The sequence below is a fragment of the Pelobates fuscus genome, chromosome 2 (genome assembly GCF_036172605.1).
Source record: "Pelobates fuscus isolate aPelFus1 chromosome 2, aPelFus1.pri, whole genome shotgun sequence".
NCBI classification, from domain to species: domain Eukaryota; kingdom Metazoa; phylum Chordata; class Amphibia; order Anura; family Pelobatidae; genus Pelobates; species Pelobates fuscus.
Genome location: NC_086318.1, coordinates 137,823,115 through 137,837,038, shown reverse-complemented (window position 1 = coordinate 137,837,038; position 13,924 = coordinate 137,823,115). Strand labels below are relative to the sequence as shown.

Below are 13,924 nucleotides of genomic sequence, written 5' to 3'. Positions count from 1 at the left end.
ACATAATAGGCACGGCATTCTTAGACCACTGCCTACTACTTTGTCAAAGGCAATGGTGCAAGTAGGAAAAAGCAGCTGACTAATATTTTCTTGCCTACATGTTTTTGTTTCTCGGATTACAGTTGTGCCCATTATATTAGCACCTGCAACATATGTATTTAATGCCAGCAGTACAAGCAGAAAAATGACAATGGGTTTCTGCTGATGGCCTTAAGGCAGAACAATAAATCGAGTTGTGACCATCAACTTGTTAATACTTTAAACGTCCTTTACAGACAACACACATCTGCTTGCTTGCGTATATTCAGAAGACACAGTCGTCATATAACATCAAGGATTTAATATTACTGTGTTAAATTAGAGCTCTCAGATTGGCAATATATTTTGCAGGCGCCACATCCTGCGTGTAATCAGGGCCAAACAAAGTGAGGACAACAAATTCAGGTAACTGTGTCACTGCTCTGTGACATTCTTTCCTTATCTAGTGCCACTGTGTATCCCTAAATATATTAATATGGTTGCTTAAGAGTTTGTTTTAATTTTAATTTTTTTTATGTTATTACTCTATTTTAAAACATCATTCTGATAATCCAAACCCCTACTATTTTCTTTAGTGGACACTAATAGTAACCAAAACAACTACAGCTTAATGTAGTTGTTCTGGTGTGTACAGTCTGTCCCTGCAGAGATTTTCATGTAAACAATGCTTTTTCAGAGAAAAGGCCACTGGACGTGCTTCCTGGGTCAGTGCTCCCACATTCTGCATGGAGATGTTGAACTCTCCACATAGGAATGTATCTCTATAAGAAGATGGTAATTGGCCAGCGTAGTGTTTAGCTTCACCCCCGGCCCGCCCTGCCTCCTTGGCTGAGATTTTCAGAATTGAGAATCTCAGCCAATCCAATACTTTCCCATTGCAAACCGCACAGCGCTCGATTAAAGGTAAGTTTTAATCCTGTTTAAGAAGGGCAATGGAGGGGAGGGGGCGGGGGGCGGCCAACTTACTAGTGTTTGTATGTTTGTATTCCTGACCCTATAGAGTTCCTTTAAGAATAAATAAAACATATTTAAAAAAAATAATAATCTTTCCTTGCTGTCATGCAGGACCAAATGGAAACCAAATAAATCCCTATTGTAGTGTTTTTTGTTTTTTTATGCTGCATTGTTTTGTTTTCGTTTCCTATAAATCAATCAAATTAGACTCACTGCACAAGTTGAGCACATTTAACATGGTCTTCTTGTCATTTTTTTTCTTATCCCGAAGGTCTACTACACAGTGAGTTGATAAATGACTTACAGAATTTAGCTCAAAATTACAATAAATATTTAACTTTGAAGAATTAAAGTTTTTCTGGTACTTTAACTATACTCTCACAGCCACTGCGAAGTCATGTTTACATGAGCAAAAAATAAAAATAAATAAAAACAGTCAGCATAAAATGACAAGTCATACAAGGGATGTTAGGTTTGCATGGGATTGGATAGTTAGTAAGCACCTACTTTTGATTTGTCAATATAATAGAATGAATTCTATTCTGACCAGCTTAGTGGAACTGGCAGATTAAAGTAACACTGTACGCTGAAATTGTTGTAGTGCCTACAGTAGTTTCCTCCCTCCCCCCTAATAAGTGGCCCCAAATGAAAGTATTTTACTTAATAGAATGCTTGAAAACACGGCTTCAAGTCACACCGCCAAACCCTCTGGTTAGGAAAGCTGGGATATTCTATTAAATTAAACAGGGCACCCACGGCCCTCAACCCACACGCATTAGCAGCAGGTGGGAGCCCTTCAATGACAAAAGTGGGGAAATCTACTGTCTCCCAACGCCCGGCTCTCACCCCCAGCTCCCACATGACATTTTTACATGACAAAAGGGGGGGAACCTACTGTCCTCCCTCCACCTATAGGCGGCAGGTGGGGGCCCTTAAATGACAAAAGGGGCAGTCCAGCTGTAAATTGTAAAACAAATCCAAGTGGCATGGGGTCCCCAAATACCTAGTCATCCTTCCCCCTCACCCCAATAAAACACAATTCTACCTACTCCCCTCAAAAATAGTGAGGGGGGAACAATAAACTAATAATCTAAAAATATATATATTTTTTAAATCATACTTACAATTAGATGTCTTTTTTCTAAAATCCTGTTGAATTAATAAAATAAAAAAAGATCCAATTGCAGAAAAAAAAAAATCATCCATCTTCACCCAACGAGTGCTCCACAGGACGAGGAAAGGCTTATACAGCTTTCCCCTGCCCTGCAATTTGACTCAGGGCAGTCTGACTGGTTGGTTTAAGCCAACCAAACAGAGTGCTTTGACAGGTAAATCGTGAGCCTTACATGCAAAGCTCATGGGTGGGGGCCGGAGGGAGACAGTAGGTTCCCCTGCCCTTTTCTCATTTAAGGGCCGCTCATCATGGGGGGCCAGGAAGGACACTAGGTCCTCCGTTTAGTTTAATATCTTCCAGTCACTGGGCAAAGGGTGAAATGGGCGACCTACGGGCATTTGGGGCTGACTAGGGGGACAATTAGATGTAGTGGAAGCAGGATGGGGGGTTAAAAAAAATGGATGTGGCCATGACAGTCCCACTTAAAATAGATGTAGAAGTAACATAAGAATAAAAAAGTAAAAAAAATTATAAAAAGTTTTTATAGTTTGGATTCTTAATACTATAACCCATAGGAATATCTCATGTATGACGCAAAAACGGACTTTAGTGGAAAGATTCCTAATTTGTTTGTTTACTCTGCAAGAAAGCTCTGACAAGCAAGCTATGCCCCTGATCCATATCCCAAGAAAATAAAGGTATATATTAAACGCTCTACTTCCATCCATCATTTTCCAGTTATATTTATAACGAACTAAAAATAAAAGGGTTGTCATGGTGCGTTGAGGTGTAATATGGAATACCTATGCACAATGCACACAACAGTAACATAACAATAATAAGGACTGAGAAAAAAAAACGGCAGTATTTCTGTTCCCGTAAACTTGTTTGCCGCAGCATATACCATAAAACTGATATAGGAAGTCAATATAGAGACTGGAAATTTGAGGGTGTTGGCAAGTGAACACAATGTCAAACTTGATACGGTATCACTTTGAAAGCGATAAAATTTCACAAATATATTGTGCTAGCCAAACTGTAGCAGGTGACAAGGAGATGTGACAAGTTACTTTCCAACACATTTTCGTTTCTCTCCCCCCACTCCTCAACAGCAATCCCTCCACAGGCCGACTTCCACCCTGGGTTTAAAGGGACACTATAGTCACGAGAACAACTAAAGCTTAATGGATTTGTTCTGGTGTGTATAGTCTGTCCCTGCAGGCTTTTTGCTGTAAACACTGTCTTTTCAGAGAAAAGGCAGTGTTTACATTGCTGCCTAGGGACACCTCCAGTGGCAGTCACTTAGTCAGTGTTCCCCAGCCCAGTCCTCATGGTCCACAAACAATGCAGTATTTATGTATTTCCCTGTTTTATTCCAATGGAGATACTGACAAAACCTGGACTGTTTGTGAGCCATGAGGACTGGGTTGGGGGGAACACTGACTTAGATCGTCACTAGAGGTGCTTCCTGGGTCAGTGGTGCACAACGCTCTGCATGGAGAATCTAAACATTCCTCATAGAGATGCACTGATTTAATGCATCTTTATGAGGTAATGCTGATTGACCTGTGTGAAGTTTTGCTCAGCCACTAACTCTGCCTCCTTGGCGGCGATCATCAGAATTGACAATCTCAGACAATCCAATGGGTTTCAGAGAAAATGCAGTGTTTACATTGCTGCCTAGTAACACCTCTAGTTGCAGTTACTCAGGTGGCCACTCAAGGTTCATCCTGGGCCAGTGCTGCAGTACGGATGTTCAGCATCTCCACGGACTGCATAGATGTGCTGAAAGTTCCTCATAGAGATGCATTAATTCAATGCATCTCTTTGAGGAGATGCTGATTGGTGGAGGGTTTGGGGGGACTGTTGCTTAACCCCTTAACCCCTTAAGGACCAAACTTCTGAAATAAAAGGGAATCATGACATGTCACACATGTCATGTGTCCTTAAGGGGTTAATATCCCTTAATTCACTGATATTAGTTTGAATTCCATATTCACTACTATGGATGTAGTGGAGGGGCAGGGGTTACTCCAATGGCTCTCCGCTGGGAACAAAGATTCAGCATACAAAATCACAGGAACACAGCATAATCCACCTCCCCAAGGACTAGACGACACATAGTCTGGGAGTCAACTATCAGCTTTATTTACAAGTTTGCTTTTATGCATTTCTCCCATGCAAGGGAGGTAACTTACAGTACCCAATCATATCGTGGTCACCTCCTCTCCCTCTCCTCCCCTTAGATTAACAGTTAAACATATTAGTGGAGACAGAGTTTTCCCCACTTTCTGGATATCCCCCAAATACAGGGGGTACGGGGACAAGTAAGGGGTCCCCTGGTAAGTCTGATCTGGGTGAGCAACATACTCAAAATTCACCCAGATCGGACCAGGGGTTCGGGAGTTATAGCCAGTTCTAGTTTTGACCGACCGCAAGGATTTAGTAGCCGAAAACAGCTCCATGAATTCTGGCCCTGCGGTCGGTCTATTTCAATGAATCAAAAGTACCGAACGGCTTAGCCATCCGGCTCTAACTCTGCGTTCGGATGAATCCCCTAGTCTGGGGGATTCATCTTACCGAACGGCGGGCCGGTCGGCAGTTTGAATCTAACGTTTCCGTTGTTCTGGAGGTCTGAGCGGTGTCTGGGTAGTCGAGCGTCCGATTTAAGTTCCAGACGCTCAACGACCAAACACCGCTGTTCGTGAGTTAAGATAGCCGCCGCCACGTGTTCGTTATACGAACGGCGGCCACACACGAACCCAATTACCCCTGTTTGCAACATTGTTGCCTTCCACTAATGGGAGGCACACGACCAAAGCAGGGTGGTCTCTCTTTCGGTATTTCAATCGGTTCCCGAACCGGCTAAGAGTTCTGGTTCGGGAACCGATTACATTATTCACATACAGTTCAAATAAATGCAATAGTCAATGCAAAAGTCTCTTGTGGCTACTTCTGCCACAATGGAGTACTGCTAGCTCAAGTATTAGGAAGATTACAATGCCAATCAACCTCAACCATTCACCGTCTGTATGGAGTCCTTTGAGTGGGATTGCATTTCTTCTCCAGGCAGTGATTTTCATTTTTAAAACATTGGGCACACTTCCCTCCCCCCCAACAAATGCAGAGTGGTTGGAAGATGATGGTGAAGAAGTGACATTATCACAAATATACTGCTTAATACCCCTCTGGCTGGATTTGTTACACAAAACGTGAAAAATAACCTCTATATCGCGAATAGTCAAAAAGTCCTTTATAAGTCAACAGACTATTCTTGCTTGAGTTCTTGCTGCTTAATTCACATGTTATAATGTAAAACACGAAATAAAAAAGAAAAAAAAAGTGCTAAACCCTCTCAAAGAGGCAGCCACGTGCTACTTTAACTGTATTTATGTGCAAGATCTCAGTTTGGCTCTTGTTATACTGTGAAGTCAAAATGACATCGTCTGGGTGCCATGTAAGAGCTGCTGTATAATTATAAGCTAAAAATATCCCTCCAGCCTCTAAGTTTAGAATGAGACAAAGAAATATAGGCTTTGCACAAACGAAACAATCAAAGTCTCAGAGGCAGCAGGTCACATCTGCTAATTTGAACCAGGCTCTGGGGACAGGAAGAGATGGTTTAAACTTTAAAGAGACTTGGTATTTTATAAGACAACAGGCTTCAGTTTATTAACACTAGGATTAAGGTCTGTCATTTTAGGGAGAAAAAACCTAAATAATAAATAAAATTAAAAAAAAACAACACAACTGCCAACTGCTTACTGTATACAGTAAACAGTCGGTAAGACAGTCCTGATTTACCTTTTCCCCTTCAGATGTCATAAGACAAATCTCTCCAGAAGTGCACCATTTAACTTGCTAACGGTTGTGATCAGGCATTTGCCACGGGTGGCGGTATGGAGACCATGACCCCTGAGTGCCTGATGATGATGATGGGAGTCTCAGCATGGAAACGGACTATCAGGGCCTGGTGCAGGGTAACCACACGCCCCCTGGTGTTGAGCACCAGGGCCCTGATGCAGCTACTGCGGATCCAGGAGCAGATGAAAGTATGCAGACCTCCCAGGATATGGATAGGGAGGCTCTGCAGCAGATATGTATCCAGTACAGAAACAAGGCAAGACTAGAACAGGCACCTAACAAGAAGACAAGACTAGACTAACCCAGAACCGGAGCAGGACAGAAAGCAGAACCCAGAAAATGTACACAAGACATGAGGGAAACATGAACAGGGCAGGACAGGACTGTACATGAACTGGGAATGCAAGGCAAAATAAAACAAGACAAGAGATACAAGGCAAAACAAGAGGAGACATAACTAAGTACTATGTATGTAAAACATTGGAGATTTAGACATACATAAATGGCCAAGATATATGCAGCCCACCACTGCGCCAAAGTACTCCAATTACGGTGGGTCCTAACTGCCTAGATATGCATGACTAAAACAATAAAATACACACAGTACTTACCTGCAAAGAAAGGAGCAGAGGTAATGAGACCGCTTGCAGGATTAGACTGAAACAAAAAAGGATTAAATGGCAAAGAAACGGGTGTGGCAACAAAAAACAGACATTTAAAGGAATCCAGGAGACTGGGAATTCCAGGAATGGAATAAAGGAATGAACCGAGAAAACCCAGCATAAAGAAAACCAGACATAGAATAGAAAACCAGAAAAACTAAACAAGAATTGTAAAAAGAATACTTTATACCGGGAGCCAAGGCCAGACATCTCTGCAGAACAGAACAGGATGTGACAGCATTGCTGTCCAAGTGGGAGTGCTTACACAGTGAAACATGCTGGCTGACAAAGTTATGTATCAAACCAGCGTGGAAGTGTGAGGAGATGAACTGCCCTTTTTCAGTGGCACTACATTTCAGTGGATATGCCACCATATGTCCCACTGTGCATATCAACCAATACAGGGGTAGATAATACTGGAAAATGTCTCACAAAAATCATCAAACCTATTTTACAATGGACAAGTCATAAAACATGACATGGTATAATTTTATAGAACGTTGATAGAAGTGATGAATCGTTCCTGGTAGCTCTCTGTCCTATCTGAGTGATGCACCCAAAGTAGCAAGCTATCACTTGACTACGCATGCAGAAGATAAATAAAATAACAAAACTGCACCCTTGATGAGCTATGAGCCATTAAGGGCAGCCATTTTGGTTTATGGTCAAACATCCCCCACATTGTTTAAATATACCTGCACTGCAAATGGCCATACCATTAAAGGACCACTCTAGGCACCCAGACCACTTCAGCTTAATGAAGTGGTCTGGGTGCCAGGTCCAGCTAGCTTTTACCCTTTTTTTTATAAACATAGCAGTTTCAGAGAAACTGCTATGTTTATACTGAGGGTTAAGCCAGCCTCCAGAGCCTCTAGTGGCTGTCTCATTGACAGCCGCTAGAGGCGCTTGCGTGCTTCTCACTGTGAAAATCACAGTGAGAGCACGCAAGCGTCCATAGGAAAGCATTATGAATGCTTTCCTATGCGACCGGCTGAATGCGAGCGCGGCTCCTGCCGCGCATGCGCATTCAGCCGATGACGTCGCGAGGAAGAAGAGGAGGAGGAGGAAAGCGGTAAGTTTAACCCCTTCCTCGCCCCAGAGCCCGGCGGGAGTGGGTCCCTGAGGGTGGGGGCACCCTCAGGGCACTCTAGTGCCAGGAAAACGAGTATGTTTTCCTGGCACTAGAGTGGTCCTTTAAATACAAATGGAAAGAAATGTTTAGTTGTTTTTTCCTTTATTTTATTTATTTATTTTTTATTATAAAACAAGCCTAACATGGCTCATTCTCCGCATAGTATTTATTTCACAATAACAAAGTATATTTTGTGGCATCTCGACAAGAGAGACTAACAATACATTATCTTTTGTTCTTTTACATAAATGTGTTTGGTTTTATTTTTATTTGGTGAAGAGACTCTGCACATTTAAACACATTTGTCATGACTTTCAATGTTCATGGTTTACATCGGTTTTGTCTAAAGCCCAATTGGGATTTTAGCAGATGTAAAATTGTATTTTGTATCTTAACTTCCATTATCAGAGCACATTCTAAACAATGAACATTATGAATACATTATACAAAAACATTTCCCCACACATTTAATCCAAGGCCTGTTAAATGCAACTGTTCATCTAGTATTCTATGGGCGTTACAAAGGGTTTTATGATAAGCAGTTATTTAAATTAAATGCTGGATACTACATTTAAAATTATTTTTCCCAGTGACAGACAACTATTAAACAACCACTTAATGTCTTCTACAGAACAAAGAAAAGATAGATGTAATCTGAACAGGGAAGGCAAAGTGCAGACAATCACTCACATCGAAACATAATAAGTAACTTGGACTGGTTTCTATATGACAGACAGAGGAGACACTAAAAAATGGTAAAAGTTCTCTCATTACTGTAACCGTTAGAAGATCACTGTCTAATGGTTGTTTCCTGATAGCAACCACTGATTGGTTGGAATGTGCACCGATATTGTCTGAACACATCTAAAGCAACACTTGTCAGGCTGCGCCGTTTGTGAAACAACATACAGCTGCAAAAATATATATAATTTTTTTTTATACCACTTCAGAGTGTTCCCTATTAAGGGTTAACACGTATATAGGGGTGTATATAAATAAATACCCCTTTCTGTCTCATTAGAGATATCTTTGCCAGACGCTCAATGAAGCAAGGTGAAGGGTCAGTGTAGGACCCGTCTAGGGGGGTCTGCCTTGACGTCGGCAGGCGGGCATTCCCTCCAATGGCCATTGGAGTAACTAAATGATCTCCATCTGTTTAAATATACAAATATACATAGGGATTAAGGAGATAGCGCAGGTAACTTTTTTCTTTGGTTTTTACTATATGTATTGGGGCTGATATGTACTGTGGTCGTTGCTGCCGCCCAGGAGTGATGGGAGTGAGCGCAGGACTTTTCTTTTCGTATTTGTATTCACTTCAGAAACTAGTTTTTTTAAGGGACACTTTAGCTGACTAAAGGTTAACTATGAGTTGTGTTTTCATTCTCAGTAGTTTTCATTTTTAATTTACGTCTGCCTGCATGTAAATTACATAAAACATCTGCGACGCAGTGTATTGGCAAGTATGAGTTTTTACTAATGTCCAGTGCTTTATTAGCACTTAATGGGGTGAGTGAATAAATAACTGTCTCTTCCAGTGAAGTGACAACTCTGCTTTAATATTAGCCTCTATTAGAGAATATACATATGAAAATCAAAGCTCATAAATACTAAATAAGACTTTGCAAACGATCTTCTGTTGTTTCCTGGTTCTAAACTTTGTGCCGGACTTTAAATACAATTGGTAACAAAGTCCGAAAACAGCACACCTTTGCAACAGTGTGAAGGCTATCCAGCTGTGACAGATCTAATGTCACATAGACAGGACATGTAGCAGAAAGCTCAGCCAGAACAGGGACACAGTAAAGTGAAAGTGGGGGGCACATATTAGTAGACTGAACACAATCAAAACTAAATTCAGGAGGTTGCATATTTTTTTATTTCACCAAGTACTTTCTCTACCACTTTTTTTTTTTTTTTTTTTTTTTTTTAAACTACCACTGTCTAAACTTGTTCTGTATATCATGTATGTGTCAAATTTCCTCAATTCTTGAGGCAGGCAGATGAAATTTAAAAAAAAATAATGTGGCCATCATATCATGAAATTGAGAGACACGTTTTCAGATTCTTAATTTAATTTGTAAATGCAACAGCACGTTAGCCACAAATACAAAACTAGGCATAAGTTAAGTCTGGGGTTAATTGACCTAATGTGTATCGATGAAAGCCATAAGGCATTAGGAGGAGCACACATTAAAAGGTAGCAGCATTAATTAACTTAACTTGAAATGTGTATAGCTGAACAGAAAACGGCTCACGCCAAGGCCTCGATTTATTATCATTGGTTAAGACTTTCAGATGATTTAATATTTTTGGATAAACATTTAAACATCTTGCCAGGACCTTCACTTGTGAAGCATGAGTTGCGGTGAGCTTCTGGAACGAACTGAGGTAGAAGCATTGAGCCAGTGGGGACCGGGTAACCCCCCCCCCGGTCCAAAGGGGGGAGGGGAAAGGACCAGTAAAGTGATCTATCAAAGAGTCACACCAAAGTATTCTATAAGCACGTAAGGTGGCGGTTGTCCACCTCACCCCTTGCTCAAGTAGGCCGCAAGCTCTAGGTGCTCAATCTCCCAAATGGGCTTAACAGAATCCAGATCAGGGTTCTGCAGTCACATCAGTAGTTCCAGCTAGCATGGAATCCCGGCCACATAGTCGTTATTTTAATGCAGAGCTCGATAAATTTGCTTACAACCTAGGTTTTTATTTGTTTGTTTTTTTTAAACGTACAAAGTTTTTTTAATGACAAAAACAATTCTTTAAAATGACTCTATAGTCACCAGGACCACTACAGTGTAAAGTATTGGTTTTGGTGTCTATAGCATGTCCCTGCAGGCTTTGCAATGCAAACACTGCCTTTTCTGAGATAGGGAGCACTTTGGTGGCCATCTGAGTACCACCTAGTGACACACCTCTAGAGGCAGTTACTCAGATGGCCACCAAAGTGCTCCCTATCTAAGTGCTGCAGTGTGCAGCCCCTACATTCAGCGTCTCCACACTCTGCATGGAGACGCTGAATATTCCACATAGAAATGAACTGATTCAATGAGGAGATGCTGACTGGCGTAGCGTTTTGCAGTGCATGTGCAATAGCTTCCCAAAACTTTTCTATGGGAAAGCATTGGATTGGTTGAGATCATCAAGCTTGATTATCTCAGCCATAGAGGTGGGGCCAGTCGCAGGGAGACCCGCACGGCATAGGGAAAAAAGATGAGAAATAACACCATTCCCAAGCGATCAGAGGGGGGATGGCTAAACATTCACTGACAGACACACACTTACTGACAGACACAAAATATTTTATATTTTAAATTAAATGTAAGTCCATCCAGCCTCCCTTCCTTTGGTGGCTGGCTGGGGGAGAGTGTAGGCGAGCAGCAAGGGAGCAGTGATCTCCCTGCTTTGCACCCTTGTGCGCCGCTTACTGATGCCGGAGAGATTTCATATTCCAGCCCCAGCCTCACTAAGGGGGAGTACAGCAGGAAGATCACAGCTATCTCAGTGCCCTCAATACGTGTAAGCCTGCTGCAGTGCTGTAAGGATTAATATGAGATTAACAACAATTCCTTACAGTATCCAGCAATCAATACATAAAATAGATATTTTCATAAGAATATACTTGTATTTTAAATTAAAAGACCATGCTTGTATAGAGATTAATAATATAACCTGCAATTTTAAGATTGCTTTCAGAAAAATTATAAAATAAAAAAAACATTATTTGTATGGTCTATCAAATTTCTTTAGTAAAGATCATGGCACAAAATTTTGGAATCATTGTTTACCTTTTGGAATTATCCGATGCAGAGCAACAGACAGAAAAAAAATGGAGTCGCTGTAGTAGGTTCCTGTGCCAGCGCTGAAGTGTTTCTGCATGGCTTCTACTATGGGAAATAACTTCTCAGTCAGGGCACTGACATCATGAAATATGACCTGCAAGAGAGAAGAAATTCATTTTTACCAAAATCAAAAACACAGGACTTTCTAAACGGCTGATAAAATGACATTCATATGTCGATGACGACGTCTGTTTTTACAAGTGGTCACGGAGGAAGGAATCTTGCGGAGCAGTGTGTCAACTTGAAACAATGCACAGCCAGAGTTATTTGCACTTGTGTAGTTACACCCTACAAACTGCCAAATGTTAATTTGGTGCATATTTTACATCTGCTGTCAGCACGCACTGCAGACTGGCAATAGATGTAATCTGATTCTGATTGCAATGGGAAGCTTAAGGGCAAAAGCTTGTGTCTCCACTCCCTCCTTCCCCAACTCCCTGCATCCCTCATGCCTTTCTTTCCCCTCTGTTTATTTTTTCCTTAGGCTTTCTCCCTTCCCATATCCCCTTCCCGGCTCATGGCGCACATAGCAGTATTGGAATAATATTTTTAATGCTTATAAATTTTTTGTATTTTTTTTAAATAAGCTCATGCAAACAGAACAGTGCATTTTATTGGAATACTATGCAACACCAATATTAACCCCTTAAGGACTGGACTGTTTTTGCGATGTTGTACATTTGCGACCAGGCCTCTTTTTACACTTTTGTGGTGTTTGTGTTTAGCTGTAATTTTCCGCTCTCTCATTTACTGTTCCTATACAAATTATATGTTGTTTTTTTCAGGACAAAAAAGGCTTTCTTTTCATACCATTATTTATATAATCTCATGTAATTTAATTTAAAAAAAATAAAAAAATATGATGAAAAAAATACATGTTTTTTGACTTTTACTTGAAAAATCTTTTACTCATCTACAAAAGCGAATAAAAAAAATGCTAAATAGATTCCAAATTTTGTCCTGAGTTTTAAAATATCCAGTGTTTACATGCTTTTTTGCAAGTTATAGGGCTATAGGTAAAAGTAGGATATTGTGGTTTCAAAACATACATTTTTTTCAAATTTATCAATAGTGACATTGTAACACTATTATCTGTCAAAATTCTCTGAATAACACCCCACATGTACATATTTTTTTTTAAAGTAGACAACCCAGGGTATTCAATATGGGGTATGTCCAGTCTTTTTTAGTAGCCACCTAGTCGCAAACACTGTCTAAAGTTAGCGTTCATATTTGTTTGTGTGTGAAAAAGTAAAAAACTAAATTGAACGCTAATTTTGGCCAGTGTTTGTGACTAAGTGGCTACTAAAAAAGACTGGACATACCCCATTTGCAATACCTTGGGTTGTCTACTATTGCAAATGGTATGCCATCATGGGGGTAATTCTCATTCCTGGGCTACCATACGCTCTCAAAGGCAACGTAACCAACCTGGCCATTTTCAATGTAAAAATATTTGACCCATATATTTGACCCTGTAACTTTCAAAAACACTATAAAATCTGTACATGGGGGTACTGTTAAACTCGGGAGACTTTGCTGAACACAAATATTTCCTTAAAGGACCACTCTAGGCACCCAGACCACTTCAGCTTAATGAAGTGGTCTGGGTGCCAGGTCCTTCTAGGGTTAACTAATTTTTTTATAAACATAGTTTCAGAGAAACTGCTATGTTTATCAATTAGTTAAGCCTTCCCCTATTTCCTCTAGTGGCTGTCTCACTGACAGCCGCTAGAGGCGCTTGCGTGATTCTCACTGTGAAAATCACAGTGAGAGCACGCAAGCGTCCATAGCGTCCATTATGAATGCTTTCCTATGTGCCCGGCTGAATGCGCGCGCAGCTCTTGCCGCGCGTGCGCATTCAGCCGACGGGGAGGAACGGAGGCGGAGAGGAGGAGGAGAGCTCCCCGCCCAGCGCTGGAAAAGGTAAGTTTTTACCCCTTTCCCCTTTCCAGAGCCGGGCGGGAGGGGGTCCCTGAGGGTGGGGGCACCCTCAGGGCACTCTAGTGCCATGAAAACGAGTATGTTTTCCTGGCACTAGAGTGGTCCTTTAAGGGGCTAAAAAGTAAGGCGATACAGTAAAAATTATTTCCAAATAATAACAGAGTGAATGAGCAAAAACAAAGGATCAATTGAAACAAAAGAGAAATACGACATTTGTATTCCATCTACAAGTATACATTTGACTTTATTTTCCAATAATGAAGACCATGATTGTTGAATGGGTAAGGCAGTGGCTGAGTGACAGGCAACAGAGGGTTGTAGTCAATAGAGTATATTCGAAGCTTGGGCTTGTCACCAGTGGGGTACCTCAGGGATC

General features: G+C 41.1%; 1 protein-coding gene across 1 annotated transcript in view; it reads right to left on the bottom strand.

Moving 5' to 3' along the window:
- XXYLT1 (xyloside xylosyltransferase 1) overlaps positions 1-13,924 on the bottom strand; it is a 252,437-nt gene that overhangs the window by 117,421 nt on the left and 121,092 nt on the right. The window contains exon 2 of the mRNA XM_063442762.1: positions 11,551-11,698. Within this exon, the coding sequence (XP_063298832.1) occupies positions 11,551-11,698 (148 nt within the window). The remainder of the gene's footprint in view (positions 1-11,550; positions 11,699-13,924) is intronic.